This window comes from Gigantopelta aegis, chromosome 6, assembly GCF_016097555.1.
Source record: "Gigantopelta aegis isolate Gae_Host chromosome 6, Gae_host_genome, whole genome shotgun sequence".
Classification (NCBI taxonomy): Eukaryota; Metazoa; Mollusca; class Gastropoda; order Neomphalida; family Peltospiridae; genus Gigantopelta; species Gigantopelta aegis.
In genome coordinates this window covers 89,150,747-89,170,167 of record NC_054704.1, presented here as the reverse complement: position 1 = coordinate 89,170,167, position 19,421 = coordinate 89,150,747, and the positions used below count along the sequence as shown (strand labels likewise).

At 38.1% G+C, this 19,421-nt stretch overlaps 1 protein-coding gene across 3 annotated transcripts in view; it reads right to left on the bottom strand.

Annotated features, from left to right (window-relative positions):
• Positions 1 to 19,421, bottom strand: part of LOC121375446 (la-related protein 1-like) — a 60,123-nt gene that overhangs the window by 6,514 nt on the left and 34,188 nt on the right. For 2 of the 3 annotated variants that reach the window (XM_041502908.1, XM_041502910.1), the window contains exons 13-19: positions 17,569 to 17,716; positions 16,187 to 16,368; positions 10,511 to 10,629; positions 10,191 to 10,333; positions 6,125 to 6,269; positions 1,582 to 1,691; positions 585 to 709 (exon numbers count right to left, since the gene is read on the bottom strand). In XM_041502908.1, the coding sequence (XP_041358842.1) occupies positions 585 to 709; positions 1,582 to 1,691; positions 6,125 to 6,269; positions 10,191 to 10,333; positions 10,511 to 10,629; positions 16,187 to 16,368; positions 17,569 to 17,716 (972 nt within the window). The remainder of the gene's footprint in view (positions 1 to 584; positions 710 to 1,581; positions 1,692 to 6,124; positions 6,270 to 10,190; positions 10,334 to 10,510; positions 10,630 to 16,186; positions 16,369 to 17,568; positions 17,717 to 19,421) is intronic. The other variant, XM_041502909.1, reaches the window with a different exon arrangement.

Genomic DNA, 19,421 nt, shown 5'->3' with positions numbered 1-19,421 from the left:
GGTAGGGTGCAATAATTTGGTTCACTAACATCATATACAATTAAATATGGGAGTAATAATTCTGACACTATTATATCTAAAAATCTATGTGTTCTAGTGGTGTCATTAAACAAAATAAACTAACTCTTTTTTATCATATATAAGTAAACACAGTGAAGCAATATAAGATGATATTACCAAAAGTCTGTAGAACTTTCTGGAAGATTTTGTAAACCTGTTTATAAACCACTACCCCTCTCCCAAACATTTAACTCATTAAAGATATCATCAATATTTTTTGTTATGAAAGCAAATAAATGCCTTCAATACATTTCATTATAAAGCTGATCTAGTAGTGAATTATTTGACAATTTCAGGATATGCAAGTGGCAACTACTTAAACACTTTAAGCATCCTTTAAAAAATTTAAAATTCAAAAGCCATAGAGAATATTAATGTATATAATGGGGCTGTAGCATATTTGGCATAATAATGATTTTGACAAGGTGAAAAACAAACATGGTAATCACTGAGTAGGTCTTTAACAGCTGGATACAGGGACACACTTAGCAATTTTCTACACAACAATATGTCGATTCACTCACATCTACTCTAAAATCTTCTAGCCGTTTGAATTTCGATAGCCAGGACTGCAATTTTGGATCAATATCCACTTTTCTTCTCGAGTATTTGAGAAAAGCCCAGAATTTTTCCAATCCATAAAGCTGACCTGAAAGCAGAACAAAAACATTTTTTTCATATCTGTACACTACATTTTGTAATATGTAAAGATCTTTCCCATTATTTTTGGTTACACTTAACGTACAGGCAAGACCAAACTCTTCAACTATTTCAGCATAAAATGCAATCATAATATCCAAGGGAAAGATTTTGCTCAGTTGATAGAGCATTCGCCTGAGGTGCTTGGGTCATAGAATATAAACACCTTGGCAAATCCATTTGGGTTTCTGCCCATCCCAACCAGTGCATTTACAATTAGTATATTAAAGATCGAAAAGTGCATATAAAAACTCCTCATCTCCTTATCTGCTAATGGAAAAATATAACGGTTTCCTCCGTAGACACAGGGATGTCAACAAGAAATTGAAAAAAAGCCGTAAGTCGATCAAAGCGAGAAAAATAATTCGAGCGCAGCGAGAGAAGAAATCCGTAATAATCCAGCTGGGGGTCCCGGGGGGTGGGGGCGGTGCTGTAAGCCCCCCAGGAAATATTTTTTAAATAAGTGCTCCCCAAGTGATACTGACCTGCTGTGGTATAATTAGAACAATACAGCGATACCGATAGAAAAAGAGTCTCCACCCCACCACCAATTTTTAAACCTGATTTGCACTCATCTCAAAAATTATCCAAATGACCACAAAAAAGTCAGAAATACGCGAATCCGCAGAAGATTGACATCCCTGAGACTGTGTTAAAATTACCAAATATTTAACATCCAATGGCCAATGATTAACTAATCCATGTAGTCATTATTAAACAAAGTAAACTTTAACTTTATAATTTGTAAATCTCTTGCCAGTTACAGAACTACACTGACTATTTATTTTACTTTCGGTGTTTCATCTGTATGATGTAGCTTACCACTTTCATAGTCTCGGATGGTTTCGTCCTGGAATTCTTTGAACAACTCTGGCCGAAATCTTCTTTCAAGGCCATAGCTGAAGTATCTGAACAGGCATTCTAAACCATATCTGAAAATGAATGGAACCATGTGTTGTTAAAAAACACATAAGGCCAAAAAAAAAAAAAAGTTTGTTTCAGGTAACATGGCCAAAAAAAGTAGAGTAGGTAGTTTTTTTTGTTTTTTTTTTGTTGTTTTTTTCAGTTCAAAGAAAGGTTACCCTACCTTAAATGTGTTTGCCAGAGAAAAACTCAATCTCAAGATGAAAGACATGAAGGCAAGCTGTCTGAAAAATCTTAGTTTACTCTTTGCAGCCAGAGAGAAATAAAAACAATCTCAATGTCAATGTCAGTTTTAAGTTTCACATGCCATTTTCAAAAAGACAGAAAAACTAAAAAGTTCAAACTATTCCTTTCACCAATAAAAGTCAGTAGATGACTGCACAGAAACTTCACAGCTTTGTCCAGTTTTGTCATAGGATGACTGCACAAATTTGTCCAAGTTGGTCAATAGATGTTTGCACAAGAAGTTCAGATTTATCCAACTTGTATTGGAAATAACAAAACAATACTAATTTTGTGTGCAATTTACAAATCAATCGGCTTAGAAATGAATAACGTGTAGTAAATTTCATAGTAATAAAAAATGCGTTTCTAACCCGAGTACTCTGACTGTAAGAGAGCTAGACGGACATTTGGACATAAATAATGAGAGCGTGTTTATGTTCAAATGTCCGTCTAGCTCTCTTAAGTCAGAGTACTCGGGCTAAGGCGTTCCCTGTGGGACGGACTTATAGTTTTAATGTTTATTAGCCTATTGAACGGACCCATGCTAAAATCACTCAAATTAATTTATTCCCAATTAACTGAAACACTGAAATAAATGTAAACTGTTTAATGTTAGTGGTTATTCTTGAATATTCCGTTTATTTAATTATTACCCATGCTCAGCAGTTGATAGGCCTATCTACATCACTGACGTAGGAAGCGGCATCGATGGTTTATATACTAATTTTATACGTGTGTGTACCCACCCACCCCACTTTTTGATATCTTCCTACAGGCTACACCCGTGTATATTAACAAATTCTGGGTACTAGGCCTAAGCAGTAGCCAACAACGAAAATTGTACAGTCTTCTTCAAATGACCTTCACCTTTGCATGTGGAAAAAACGCGATGACTTGTAGTCTGTGCATGTGGTATCGAGAAATCCTTTATTGTTTTGTTGAGATAGCACGTTGTTGTTTTTGGAAAATAAACCTACATTGTATGAGATGACTGGAGTTACGATAATACGATATATTTTCCTCTATAGGCCTACAGTATTTAGCAGTTTGTAATAAAAGCCGTTTAATCGCCACACACGTTACTGTACTGTCATGCGATCTTGTGTGTCACCAATTACTGTGGTACCTAATAAGAGCACGTATTATTAACAGTGTTCTACACTCGGTTTTATAACTTACTCTTCTTTGGCTAGTGGACAAACAAAATTTACTTAGCCAAGTTTAAAATGTTACTCGCCACAGTGCGACACTACTCATTTTGTATTATTTATGAATGTGTTGTAAGTATCTGGATTGTTTTCGCCAAATTACTAAAATCAACGATGAGTTCCGAATTGTACCGACAATTAATACGGAATTCACAGTGATCAATCGGACAACTTCGTAAATAGTGAAATGTTCCGACTGCACAATGATGTCAACAAATTTCATTTGTTTTCGCTGCTAGGACTCTGAACGCACATGGCAAATAATTTAATACTTAGACGTTTTTGGAGTCAGTCGCCAGATGGCGACGATAATAAATTCAATCGGTCGCCACGCCAACATTTTGGTCGCATTGGCGACCATTTTGGTCGCAATGTAGAACACTGGTTAATGATTCCAATTTCAGTGGGGGTGTATAAAAACCATCGCTGCCCCACGCACACACACCCCTCAACCTCCATTTAACATATACACTGACGTGTAAGAGTTATCCTACTTGAGTACTTCTGTCGTCTGCTTTGTCGATCCGCGACCACAACTTCTGTGTGTTTCCCCCCACCCCAGCAGAAAAAAAAAGTTCAGGGTCGGTGGCAAAATTTAGGGTCGGTCGGGTGACCGGAAACAAACCATTTTTTTTGTTTGGCGTAACACTGAAACTTCTCCAAACCAAACCTCAGTAAACTAGAATTCCCTCAAAACCAGATGTTCTTCACTGTCCATTTTCAATTATTGGTACAAAACAGAACCCTATTAAATCTGATACAGGGCAACATTATGTTTTCAAAATTTTGGTTAGCAACATTGGCCATCAGTTCAAAAACTGATTAGCAACTAGTACTGAACATTACAAAATTGTGTAGCTATCTCTAAAACTTGCTTATCAAATTGTGATGCATTACTAAACAAAATATTCCCTGGGTACCCCTTAAAAGTGGACATTTTACTTGGACCTATGGATGTCTAGGTAGTACTAAACCAAATAACTTCCGGCTGGGTCAAAGTTTGAGGTGCACCTAACTTTTGATAGAAAAGTGAACACCAGAAGTTCTGTGATTGGTGATAAATGTGTGTTAGTTGTAAAAAAAAAAAAAAGTTTATCTGGACAAAAAATGTATGCAATTTTATCTCATCTGTGTCAAGTAGCCTTGTGATTAAAACATGTATGGGGTACCTGTAAAAAAAAGTACTCAAATTTTGTGCAGAACTAGCGTAGTCATAGATGCTGCCCGTTATCTCAGAATGAGCAGCTTGACCCCCAATTTTTTCTGATTCACTTTAAGGGTGAGGGGTGGTAGTATTTATATCTGTGGCATTTATGTCAATTGATACGCTGCAGGTAGGAGTTTTAGCCACATGTTACTACTGTCGTCTATGGGATTTGATTTGATTTGGTAGTATACACCCTCTAGAGAGGTTGCAATGTATTCTTATCCAGAAAACTAATACCATATTTGACTGGAAATAAGCCAGGGGGCCAAGACAACTCATTGTGAGCTTAGCATGGGGTGGGCTTATTCCCAGACAAGGGGCAAGTTTTGTTGAAAAAATAAATAATAATAAAACATTTAAATAAATAATAATAATTAAATTAACTAGGAAGAAAACAAAAAACATTCAGTAGCACATCGATTAGTGTTCCATTTGATGATTTGTTATTAATAAATAATAATTGTTTATTAATTAAATTGGGTATTTTTTACTAGTATCTAATTATCAGAAACACACCTATGTTACAATTACTTACCAGTGCTTTTTATTTACATCCAAAATTTAATGCTGGGAAGAGTTAAAAACAACAGCAATTAACAACAAACTCAATAGCCTACACACACGTTTCTGACACAGGCAGCCAGCTAACACTACAAAGAATTGTCAATCTAGGTCATTATTCTTAGCCAATCAGAATAAGGTATTTGCCTAATTAGCATTAACTGTGTGGTGGTAAAAATAGACTGGTTTTAGTTCAGACTTGTGTTTGGGTACTTCAAAGAAATACTGCAGGCATGAAATTGAAAACACTGTTACACACACACTGTTACTGTTACTGTTAGACTGGAAATCTCACTGGTGGTAAAATATTGTGTTACATTTGTGTTTAATTATCTGCAGGAGGTATGACCTTTTAAATGAACTTTGAGCAAACTTGCAATTTCGAGTTATTTATAAGGTGACAAAGTTGGGGGTGGGCTTATTTACGAATGAGGGCTTAATTTCTTAAATACTATCAAAACGGAGGGGGGCTTATTCAAAGACATGGGCTAATTTCCGGTCAAATACTAGTAATTCAACTGAGCCATTGACTACTCCTTAACTACCTTCAAGTAAGCTGTCCATGAGAATGCTGTACAATCTCAATACAATTAACAGCTCACCTTGTGAAGTCTACAATTTCATGTCACACTAATCACGCCAGTGCAACTCGTGTGACAATTTCAAACTTCACTTGATGAGATGTAACTAATGTAACTATTTATAATTTTAAAACTATACACATTAAATGCCAAGGGGTTGGACATAGCCCAGTGGTAAAGTGCTTGCTTGATGCACGGTGGGTTTGGGATCGATCCCCGTCAGTGGGTCCATTGAGGGTTTTTTTGTTCTAGTCAGTGCATCAGACAGGTATATCAAAGGCCATGGTATGTGCTATTCTGTCTGTGGGATGGTGCATATAAAAGATCCCTGGCTACTAATGGAAGAATGTAGCGTGTTTCCTCTCTAAAACTATATGTCTAAATTACCAAATGTTTATATCCAACAGCCGATGATTCATAAATCAATGTGTTCTAGTGGTGTTGATAAACAAAACACAAAACATTACATGCCAATATGAAATCAAAATACAGTAAAGTGCTCTCATAACGAACTGGAAGGCATCATGATGGTTAGTTCATTATAGCAGCAGTTCGTTGTACACATTTCCATAAGTTGGTTATTAATGTATTTGGAGATAAAACAGGACCTTTCGATCAGTTCATTCTATGAAGTAGTTCATTCTAAGCATGTATTTTACCTGTATCCAGCTTTAGCGTCCTCCACGGCGAGACTGCGAAACTCCTGGAACATCTTCTTGTTGTAATGCTGCCGCAAGAAGAATGACCAGAATCGAAACATGGTGTTCATTTCCTGAGACTGACCAATGCCAACTCTCTTCCGTTCTGTAATAAATCAAATCAAATAAAACCATCACTTTCACTTTCTGTATTAACTAAACATAATGTTCATTTCCTGACACTGGCTAATACCTACTCTTTCTTTCTCCAATATATTTAAAAAACAAAAACACAAAAACCCCACCTCAACCCATCCTCCATCACTTAGCTTAAAAATAATTATGACAATTTAACCATTTTTCTGAAAAATTCAGTGACAAATAGAACAATATACACATTACTATGACACGTAATCTCCAACCTAGATCTGTGGTGTTCAAAATATTTTTTCTAACATCATCTCAGCACATTTTAAATGACACACTTAATCTAGAGAGGAAATTCACTGGTTTCACATTAGTGCTGCAACAATAAACCGGTATACCGCGATAATTTATCAGTTCGATACAAACCGCGGTACAGTTTTGCGTATCGCGATTTTTATACGCTATCTTTTTTTCGTTGTATCTTATTCGACTTGAAATAGGCAAACAAACAAACAAACAAACAAAAATCACATCATTTTATTAATTGGTGATGACAGGAAATGTAACAATCACGTCAAGCGTAGTCGGCTTACTTGTTGGCATACGAGGTGATAGGTCGGTTATACTTGGTTCTAACTTCTAAACAAAACGTGTTAAAAGTCCAATGAAAATAACCAGTTAACGATAATTACAAATAAATGTTTTGTTACTTACAAATTATCATTCATTGTTCATTTACGTTGAAATAAGGCCACAGCTATCATCTTCAAAGAAATAAACCAACAAATGAGAATCACACTTCGCTGTTTTTCACTGAACTCGGAATACTTCGGCCAATCGTTCAAAATACCTCAGCTAATAACCTCGGCTCTGGTTCAGTCGATCTGCCGAAACACTGCGACTCAATACGTACATTTCCGTGTCAAGCGAGCAGCAACGGAAAAGCTCGATAGTAAGGATTTCCGAATGTGACAATTTATAAATAGTTTGACACCGTCACACCGGTTCTAGTAGACTAGTATTGTTAAAAAATAAAAATATTGCCTAAAACATTTAGCCTGACAACTGAAACTAATAAAGATCATGCCTTCTGTTTTCATAAAAAATAAAAAAACCCCATAAATATTAAATTTAAATAATATCAACTATATTGCAATACATATTGCAATACAGTTTCTTATATCTCAATATATCGCAATACGGTTTTGACAGTATCGTTGCACCCCCATTTCACATGAGGTAACTCCATGAACAGCAGCAAGGGATTAAAAAAAACAAATCTAGATAGCACAGCACATACCACAACACAACATTTGTGTAACACTAGCAGGGATGACAAAAAAGCCCAGCCATGATCCACTAGGGCAATTGATCCTATGTCCTATTGAACCTCAGGCGAGCACCCTATCACGGCTACATAACACTCGGGCGATAACCCTATCACGGCTACATTCCACTCAGGCGAGCACCCTATCACGGCTACATTCCACTCAGGCGATAACCCTATCACGGCTACATTCCACTCAGGCGAGCACCCTAGCACGGCTACATTCCACTCAGGCGATAACCCTAGCACGGCTACATTCCACTCAGGCGAGCACCCTATCACGGCTACATTCCACTCAGGCGAGCACCCTATCACGGCTACATTCCACTCAGGCGATAACCCTATCACGTCTACATTCCACTCAGGCGAGCACCCTATCACGTCTACATTCCACTCAGGCGAGCACCCTATCACGGCTACATTCCACTCAGGCGATAACCCTATCACGTCTACATTCCACTCAGGCGAGCACCCTATCTACATTCACTCAGGCGAGCACCCTATCACGGCTACATTCCACTCATTATCACGTCTACTTCCACTCAGGCGAGCACCCTATCACGTCTACATTCCACTCAGGCGAGCACCCTATCACGGCTACATTCCACTCAGGCGATAACCCTATCACGGCTACATTCCACTCAGGCGAGCACCCTATCACGGCTACATTCCACTCAGGCGATAACCCTATCACGGCTACATTCCACTCGGGCGATAACCCTATCACGTCTACATTCCACTCGGGCGAGCACCCTATCACGGCTACATTCCACTCAGGCGATAACCCTATCACGTCTACATTCCACTCGGGCGAGCACCCTATCACGTCTACATTCCACTCGGGCGATAACCCTATCACGGCTACATTCCACTCGGGCGATAACCCTATCACGGCTACATTCCACTCGGGCGAGCACCCTATCACGGCTACATTCCACTCGGGCGAGCACCCCATCACGGCTACATTCCACTCGGGCGATAACCCCATCACGGCTACATTCCACTCGGGCGATAACCCCATCACGGCTACATTCCACTCGGGCGAGCACCCCATCACGGCTACATTCCACTCGGGCGATAACCCCATCACGGCTACATTCCACTCGGGCGAGCACCCCATCACGGCTACATTCCACTCGGGCGATAACCCCATCACGGCTACATTCCACTCGGGCGAGCACCCCATCACGGCTACATTCCACTCGGGCGAGCACCCCATCACGGCTACATTCCACTCGGGCGAGCACCCCATCACGGCTACATTCCACTCGGGCGAGCACCCCATCACGTCTACATTCCACTCGGGCGAGCACCCCATCACGTCTACATTCCACTCGGGCGATAACCCCATCACGTCTACATTCCACTCAGGCGAGCACCCCATCACGGCTACATTCCACTCAGGCGAGCACCCCATCACGGCTACATTCCACTCAGGCGAGCACCCCATCACGGCTACATTCCACTCGGGCGATAACCCCATCACGGCTACATTCCACTCGGGCGAGCACCCCATCACGGCTACATTCCACTCGGGCGAGCACCCCATCACGGCTACATTCCACTCGGGCGATAACCCCATCACGGCTACATTCCACTCGGGCGAGCACCCCATCACGGCTACATTCCACTCGGGCGAGCACCCCATCACGGCTACATTCCACTCGGGCGAGCACCCCATCACGGCTACATTCCACTCGGGCGATAACCCCATCACGGCTACATTCCACTCGGGCGAGCACCCCATCACGGCTACATTCCACTCGGGCGAGCACCCCATCACGGCTACATTCCACTCGGGCGAGCACCCCATCACGGCTACATTCCACTCGGGCGAGCACCCCATCACGGCTACATTCCACTCGGGCGAGCACCCCATCACGGCTACATTCCACTCGGGCGAGCACCCCATCACGTCTACATTCCACTCGGGCGAGCACCCCATCACGTCTACATTCCACTCAGGCGAGCACCCCATCACGTCTACATTCCACTCCATCACGTCTACATTCCACTCGGGCGAGCACCCTATCACGTCTACATTCCACTCGGGCGAGCACCCTATCACGTCTACATTCCACTCGGGCGAGCACCCTATCACGTCTACATTCCACTCGGGCGATAACCCTATCACGGCTACATTCCACTCGGGCGAGCACCCTAGCACGTCTACATTCCACTCGGGCGAGCACCCTATCACGTCTACATTCCACTCGGGCGAGCACCCTATCACGGCTACATTCCACTCAGGCGAGCACCCTATCACGTCTACATTCCACTCAGGCGAGCACCCTATCACGTCTACATTCCACTCAGGCGAGCACCCTAGCACGGCTACATTCCACTCAGGCGATAACCCTATCACGTCTACATTCCACTCAGGCGAGCACCCTAGCACGGCTACATTCCACTCAGGCGAGCACCCTAGCACGGCTACATTCCACTCAGGCGAGCACCCTATCACGTCTACATTCCACTCAGGCGAGCACCCTATCACGTCTACATTCCACTCAGGCGAGCACCCTAGCACGGCTACATTCCACTCTATCTAGCAATGTCCCAAGTCCACAGCTGTTTAACATGATAAATAAACTGACATTTATTAGACATTACCTTTGAGACACTTGGCATGATACTTGTGGTAGACGTGCCACACAAATCCGTTTTCTTTCAGCAGCTGATGCGATGGATGTTCAAAGTGGGGGAATGACTGAGGCATGCTGCCGTAGCTAGATGACAGCTGAGTATCTGATGGGCTGCAATATATAAAAATTATTTTCAGAAATTCAGAATGTAGTAGACAGTCAAATTTCACAACTACTAGTGGAACATTATGAAAGTAGATGGTCTTTTATCTTCACAGCTTAATGGGACCTGAATATACATAATTTCAAAACCTAGCAGTCACAAGTTAAATTGTGTTCTATGATTACCTCATTGATGTGGAGTTGTTTCGAGATCGCGCCCGGTGTTCCTTGGCATCCATCACCCAGCCCACATGGCTCTCAACAGGCGGGTTGCTGCTGTGGCGAGTCTTCTTCTTACGTGGCGTCTGTCACAAAACAAAGAAAGAAATGTTTTATTTAACGATGCACACAACACCTTTTATTTACAGTTATATGGTGTTGGACATATGGTTAAGGACCACACAGATAATACAAGAGAAAACCCGCTGTCGCCACTTCATGGGCTACTTTTTTCTATTAGCAGCAAGGGATCTTTTATATGCACCATCCCACAGACAGGATAGTAAATACCACGGCCTTTGTTACACCAGTTGTGGTGCACTGGCTGGAACGAGAAATAGCCTAATGGGCCCACTGACGGGAATCGATCCTAGATCGATCAGGCATAAAGCAAGCACTATACCACTGAGCTACATCCCGCCCCATCACAAAACAAAGAGTCAATATGTTACATTAAGTGATACAAGAAACAATAGTTACGTAGTATTGTTCCAAATCTTAGGGCATTTGTAAGGTGTTATTTAATTTGTTACAGTAGTTTACAGTATATCTGAGCTGAAATAAAAGGCAAACAATGATGGTTAGAATTTAGTTTGTAGCACACTGTTTTGTCGTTAAGTCCAAGAGGAACTTAACTTGCACAAAGACAAAGGCGTTTAATGTTCCACACATATGAACACACCTTGAATACAACATAAATAAGATGATGCCTGAAGTGTGGAATTATAATTATCAAAACAAGTTTGGCAACTTATCTGAATACATTAATGACAATTTTCCAAAAATAAATACACTTCAGTTTTAAAGCCGCACACCCTAGTTCCATCCAGCGAAAATAAATTATAATTTGGTTAATCTACAAACCTGTAACACACTTAGATCACGTTTTTATCAAATGGAGTGAAAAAGCAGGTTTTATATCGATAAATACCATGGGAATCCCCATGTCCCAATTGCTTGAAATAATTTTGAAAGTTAGTATTCTGATGTCACCGGTAGATGTCGCTCGAAGCACAAGAATGCCTACGTCACGACAAATTTCATAGAGTGCGCACAGACTTGGGGTGTGTTCCTTTCACCTCTCCTGGACATGTTCCAACTGTTCTGTCCTGGTTGTATCCCCCTCTCCAGATATTGTAAGACTTAGCAAAATTATTGGTTTTAAGGGTTTGTAACGTTTTGTATTGAGACACTTACTTGTCTGAACTTTATTGTTACTGAAAATGTTTACGAACTGTGAAGAAAAATCTCACAAATGAACAAGCAAACGACAACAAATCAGATGTTGATTGCGCGAACCGTGCACGAGAAAACAAACCGAACCAAAATGATAACGGTCACGTGGTATACCAACGTCTGTGACGTTTACACAGGAAAATTCGCTCTAAAAATAGATTGGACCTCGCTTGCTTAACGGTTTTTTCTCGAGTGCACGCGGCTTGTTAAGAAATAAAAAAAATCCATTTCGTCGTTTTACAAACATCAGGATTACCATGATTACCAAAAAGCACTTCAGGTGAATGGAAATGTGTATTCTAAATAATAAAATGTAAGTAAAGTGCAATTTTATTTGTGAAAAAATGGGTTTAATAGCGAAAAACAATGCCGTAATGGTTAACAACTAGCCGTAACTAGGGCGTGTCCCTTTAATTTCAACTTATTTTTCAAGCAATCACCAAGCCAATTTTAAAATCATTACTTTTTTCCAGCGCAGGTTTCTCACATTTCTGAAGGGTTATATTAATAAGTGTTTTTTTCCCCCCGTTTCAAAAACTGTAAACAAGACACGGTGATGCTTCAAACATATCGACCAAATGTTCCCTAACGGCATTTTAAATAAACTCTTTTAATGCTGCAAGAACAAGATTCTGCTAACTTACATAAATATAACACACAGCAGGGCTAGCTCTGGGCGAGTAGACAATTTTGACAATGTAGCTATCAGTTAAAAAAAATTGCCAGATATTACAATTATTTTCAAACAAAATATCAACAATCAAATGAAATTCTTTCAGTAAATTAAAATAAAATATGCCAGTTTTAAAAATTCGCAACTGACAAATTTGGTGAGCTACCCCTGCATTTTGCGAGCTTTCTTCTCATAAACTTCCTTTTATCACTTTTCTGAAATTTCCATTTGCTATTGATCTTGACTGTTAAAAAACCCAGCTCATTTTCTCATATTAAAACCCTCAATCTTTTTCCCTTTAAGACGTACACTGCGAGGTACCAGTTCGTTTTCTAGCATTAGCAAGTGTTAAATTCTACTCACAAAAGACCAGTGCAAATACTAAACATCTTAAATTAACTATATTAAAGCAGTACTTTACTCCATATTTCAGTCCGGTATATTTAAGCAGAAAAGTAATTTTCATCATATTTGATCAGTAAAGTAATAGTTTCAATGTGGTAATCAGTATTTTCTTTATTATTATTTAATCTGTAGCACATTGTTTTGTCGTGAAGTCCACAAGGAACGTAACTCGCACAAAGACAAAGGCATTAATGTTCCACACATTTGAACACACCTTGAATACAACACTAACAAGATGATGCCTGAAGTGTGGAATTATCAATGTTTTATCTTGTCAAACTTGTCAAACTTGTCAAATAAATGAAATATAAGATAATCTGTTAAGTAGAAGTTACACTGTGATGTACCAGTTTGTTTCCTAATAAATGTTAAATTCTGCTGTGTGCCACAAAGCCATATTTGAGCAGTGAAACAATATATTTGAACATCAGTAACATCATGTGTAAGTTTCAGTGTGATAATCATCATCTCCTTCATTAATTATTTATTATGTAGCACATTGTTTTGTTGTAAAGTCCACAAAGAACGTAACTCGCACAATACAAACGCATTAATGTTCCATACATTTGAACACACCTTGAATACAACACTAACAAGATGATGCCTGAAGTGTGGAATTATCAATATAAGTATTAACAATTTGTTCGCAAACATTAATAATTTTTCAAAAATATAGACACACTTCAGTTTTAATTTCAACTTATCGTCAAGCAATCCACCAAGCTAATTAACATCATCACCGTTTTTTTATGCAGGTTTCTCAAACATTTCTTAAGTTTCAAACGTGTTTTTTTAGCTATACACTGCAGTGATGCTTCACCAAACATTTCCACTGTGGCTCCCTTGTGGCATTTTAATTTATTAATATTGCAATAGACAAGATTTTATGGCATTTTAAATTATCTAATATTGCAATAGACAGATTTTATGGCATTTTAAATTATTTAATATTGCAATAGACAGATTTTGTGGCATTTTAAATTATTTAATATTGCAATAGCCAGGTTTTGCTAACTTACATAAATAAAACACCAAATTTTGTTTTCTTACAAAATCTGTTCTTTCATCAGTTGTTTAAAATCTCCATCATTTACTTTGGATCTTGACTTTCAATTGTTATAAAATCAGGCCCATTCCTTTTTAACTTAAAACCCCATCTCTTTTCCTATTCCACATCTTTATTTTATTTCATATATTGTCTGTCAAATTATGTTTGGTCTGTAAAATTCAAACTATTGATCTGTGTGTGTGGTTTCATCTTGTCAAAAGTCAACAAATCTATAAAAAATTAAGACATTCTGATAACTGCTACTCTGTAACTGCTACTCTGTAACTGCTACTCTGTAACTGCTACTCTGTAACTGCTACTCTGTAAGGTAGCAGTTTGTAAGACATTCTGATAAGTAGAAGCTACATTGCTAAGTAGTATTTGTAAGATTGTCTGTTAAGTAGTAGCTACACTGTGAGGTAGTAGTTTGTGTCCTAATAAGAGACAAGTGCAGATACTAAACATCTTGTAAAAAATATACTGTAGAAGTAATCAGTAGTTCTATTTAAGCAGTACTTTACTGTATTTCAGTCAGGTAGGCCTATTTACTCTATAATATGTAAGTAGAAAAATAATGTTTGTCACATTTGAGCAGTAAAATAATTTTCTTCATATTTGATCAGTAAGGTAATTTTCTTCATATTTGAGCAGTAAAGTAATACACTAACATTAAAAAATGTTCAAAAGATTTATGCAGTAGTAACCATCAGAATCAATGTCTCCTTCATTATTTAATCTGTAGCACATTGTTTTGTCGTGAAGTCCACAAAGAACTAAACTTGCACAAAGACAAAGCCGTTAATGTTCCACACATTTGAACACACCTTGTATATAACGTAACAAGATGATGCCTGAAGTCTGGAATTTGTCAATACAGGTTTTAAAAAAAAATTCAAGCTACCACATGATAATTTTCAAAGAATCAAGACATAGTTCACTTTTAAATTTAATTTTCCTCAGGAAAAAGTAATTCTAAAAGAACCAGCCAGCACTCACTGAACTAATTAAAAGTGGTGAACTAATATAAACAAGGAACACAAATGAATGTAGTTTTAAAATATTTCTGAATAGTACTAGTAACTTTTCAATAATTTTCCTCAAATATTTCTGAAGTCATAGACCATCACTCAATTTTTAAGTAATTTTGTTGTTTGGGTTTTTACCAGTTTTTAAAAACTACAGCATCAGATAAATTAACAAGCATTCTGAGAGTAATGCTAAAGCAATACATGTCCTATACTACGCCCAAATTTTTATATCTCCAAAGTTTAAGGGACATAACTATGTGAAAAATGGGTAAATTGCCATGAAAGTCAAACTTGATTTATAATAGAACAAGAAAAAGGTATACCAAAAAATTAAGCTCTCAGGAGGCATTGTCAAAAAAAAGTTTTTATTTTTTTATTTTTTTTTAATCTCCTAAGTTCAAGGGTCATAACTCTGTGAAAAATAGGTAAACTGCCATGAAAATCAAACTTTAAGAGGCCAAATTTACAAAACCTGTTTTTCTTAAACGCAGGTTTTTAAGCATTATACATTTAAATAGTTGCACACACGTAGTCCAATTGTAAATTTGGCCCTATATTTTTAAACAGCAATATGCACTGTATTTGAGAAGTAATAACATCTGAATTAAAGTGTCCATATTATGATCAAAACTTCTGCATTACTTAATCTGTAGCACATTGTTTTGTCGTGACGTCCACAAAGAACGTAACTCGCACAAAGACAAAGGCATTAATGTTCCACACATTTGAACACACCTTGTATATAACACTAAACAAGATGATGCCTGAAGTGTGGAATTACAACAATTAGTTAATAATTGGTCATCAATACGTTTGGAGAATACTGAACATAATTTGCTTTAATCTTAAAATTAAAATTATAACAAAAGACTGTTCCTAAATGAACGTTGAAATATGACACAATTCACAGGACAAACCAAAGTTTTGTTTTCTTTAATGACACCACTAGAGCACATTGATTTATTTATTACTGGATATTACATGTAAAAAATTTGCCAATTTTGACAGTCTTAAGAGAGGAAACCCGCCACATTTTTCAATTAGTAGCAAGCAATATTTTATATGCACCATCCCATAGACAATACAGCACATACCACAGCCTTTGATATGCCAGTTGTGATGCACTGGTAAATCTGGCTTTAAAGAACTTAATCCCAACAATCCCTACATTAAACATTCAGACACAAAGTCTACAAGAACAAACTTTTTTTTGACATTTTCCATATATGTTCTTGGCACTGCCAGTTTCATACCTGTGGGTCTGGTGGTTTGGACGAATCCTTGACAACTGGGTAAAACCGCGGCGCCTTGTTTCGACTGTGTGGTGTCCGTGGCCCTTGGTCGCGGCGACCAGGCGTGTCCGGAACGCGAGTCGGCAGAGATTGGGCCATGGCAGCTCCATGAGATGTTGTTGGGGACGGCATTTTCCTCGCTTCTACAACAGAAATCACAATACAGTCAAATAAACACACTCAATGGGGGTGGGTTTTTTTTTTTTTTTTAACGACACCACTAGAGCACACTGATTTCTTAATCGACTATTGGTTGTCAAATATTTGGTAATTTTGACTTAGTCTTAGAAAGGAAACCTGCCACATTTTTTCATGAGTAGCAAGTTTTCTTTCATATGCACCATCCAACAGACAGGATAGCATATACCAGTCGTGGTGCACTGGCGTGAGTGATTAATAACCCAATGGGCCCACCGACGGGTATCAATCCTAGACCGATCGTGCATCAATCGAGTGCTTTACCAATGGGCTATATCCAACCCAATACACTCTCGATGGTTAAAAGTTAAAGTTTGTTTTGTTCAACGACACCACTAGAGCACATTAATTAATTAATCATCAGCTATTACATGTCAAACATTTGATAATTGTGACATGTAGTCATCAGAGGAAATCCGCTACCTTTTTCCTAATGCAGCAAGGGATTTTTATTTGCAATTTCCCACAGACAGAAAAGCACATACCACAGCCTTTGACCAGTTGTGGTGCACTGGTTGTAATGAGAAAAATCCAATCAGTTGAATGGATCCAGAGGTGGTTCACACTCTCCATGGAGGAATATCAGTAACAATTCACTTGACTGGGGACTTTGTTTATAATACAGGTTTCAGCAGTGCTTTATCTTCAAATCACATAAGACGGAGAAATCTGTACTTAAACACATACATGTTGAAGACAGATGGCAAATAGTAATTAATTATCTGATAGCTTTTAAAATTCCATAACCAATTTACAAAATGTTACCAACAGGTGCTTGCATAATATACTGGATAATTTGGGTTACATTTATCTACACATACATTTAATACAAGAAAGCATATTATTTTTAACATATTATTCATAAAGATGATTGAAGCATCAAGATATAGAACTATATACTTTTAAACAGTCTAGTTCACAAAGATAAAGCAAGTACTATCCAATTATTCTACCACAGTGGTTTACATAGACACAGAACATGTCAATATATAGGGCACAATTTACAAAGCCTGTTTATGTGTTACACGCGTGTAAACAAGCTTTTACAGTGCTTAAAGCAACCAAGTTCAAGAAAAACAGGCTTCGTAAATTTGGCCCATAATGTTTTAAAGTGGTTAGCATGGTGAGTGTGTAACACTGCTTACCACTGCTTTGAACGAACGGTGGTGGCGGCGGTGGAAGCTCTTGTTTCGGCGGCAAATTGTGCGTGGATGGTGCGAGGTTTTCAAACTGCTCCTTTGATATCAAGTTTACAGTGCGTATCGCACCGAGGTCCAGCTGTAATATAAATTTCTGTGAATAGTTAGAAACGTGTCACGCTAGAGAATCAATCAAAACAGTAACATTTTATTTTATATATTTCAAACTGAAATATACTCTAGCCATTATTTAACATAAATGAAGAAAGAAGATACTTTTTTGTTGATTTGAGGAAGGCTATTTTTATGCGCAGACAGGACAGCATATACCACAGCCCTTGCCATTTTGGTTGTGGAGAACTGGATGGACTGAGAAATATCACAATGAGAGGGATCAATCCTGTCAACCAATCAAAATATAAATAACAAAAAATTACAACTACCCTGTTTCCAACCAATCAAAAATTAAGTAACAAAATCACCACCAATTTCCTCCCAATCAAAATAGAAATGACAAAATAAGCACCTTATTCAGGGCTCGCGCTGTCGGTAGCCAAATTAGCCATTGGCTAATTTTTACAAAAAATGGCTAATAAAATTTGCAAGTGGCTAAAATTTTGGCTAAGCCATTTTCTGTCTTCTGATGTGAACAAACGGTTACATAATCTATCCGACATCTCAAACATAATAATACTACCAAATATTCAATTAGCGTAATAGTGATCTCGCGACCGGTAACGAGAAACAGTGTCATGCAGAATACAGCGTAGGCCTTATAATGTTTGCTTATTTTAATAATCACGGTTATTAATTTTTAACTGCATGCATTCAACATGTATGACAGCAATGTCTGGAAGATCTGTAACTTGTTATTTTTACTTTGTAAAATCTTTAAACCAAAGTAATAAAAACAGACCGACAATGCGTGTCAATTTGAATTAAACATGCCAGTTCAGGGACAAAAGACATGTAGGCCATCTCAAGGTCTGAGTTCAGCCAGACCGAGCGAAAACAAAATGTTCGTTAGACTGGGTTTGTGCGCTTCACGTTAAACCAAATGGACACGACGAACACCAATCAAATAGTTCATTGGCTGAACTGAGGACTAAGAGACATCGTTGCGGACATTAAACAATACGATTATGCAAAAATAAATCTTGATGTAAATTTGTAGAAAAACAATAGTTATTCGCATCAATGAATACCTAACTGTAGTTTTTGTTTATTCCTTTGTCTTTGTTAGTTTCGTACCCATGGTCGAGAGTACGCATGCAGATCGCGATCGCCGGAAATTAACATGCAGTATTTAAATTATACAAATTGCAGTTAAATGTACACTGAATAAAATTAGTTTACAGTAATCATATTTGTTAGATAATTTTAGATATAAATTTGTAAGACTGTGAGGTGACATTTAATAAGTTAGCTGGATTTTAAAAAGACCGTAAATTTTAATTTTATTAAAGGATTTGTTGGGGGATTTTTTGGGGTGTTTTTTTTAATAAATGGAGTATACTGTGGTGAAGTCGGCATTCTTAGCGGAGGTATTTTGTAAGCAGAAATCACAACAAGCATTTAACACGACGCTGAAATCAACAGCAACAACATGGCACAAATTATGAAATCGTTTGGTGTGGGGAATTGATGGGTCACTTAAAAAATATATAATAATAATTTAAAAAAAGTTATTCAAACTAACATAAAGATTGTTATTTAAAAAAATAATGAGTTCTATATAAAAAAAAGAAGAAAAAAAAGCTCTCAAATTTTTATTTGGGAAAAAAGGAAGAAAGAAAAAACAACACCCTCCATATTTCTGTATGTTTGTTAATTTAATGTCATAGGCCTTAGAAGTGGGT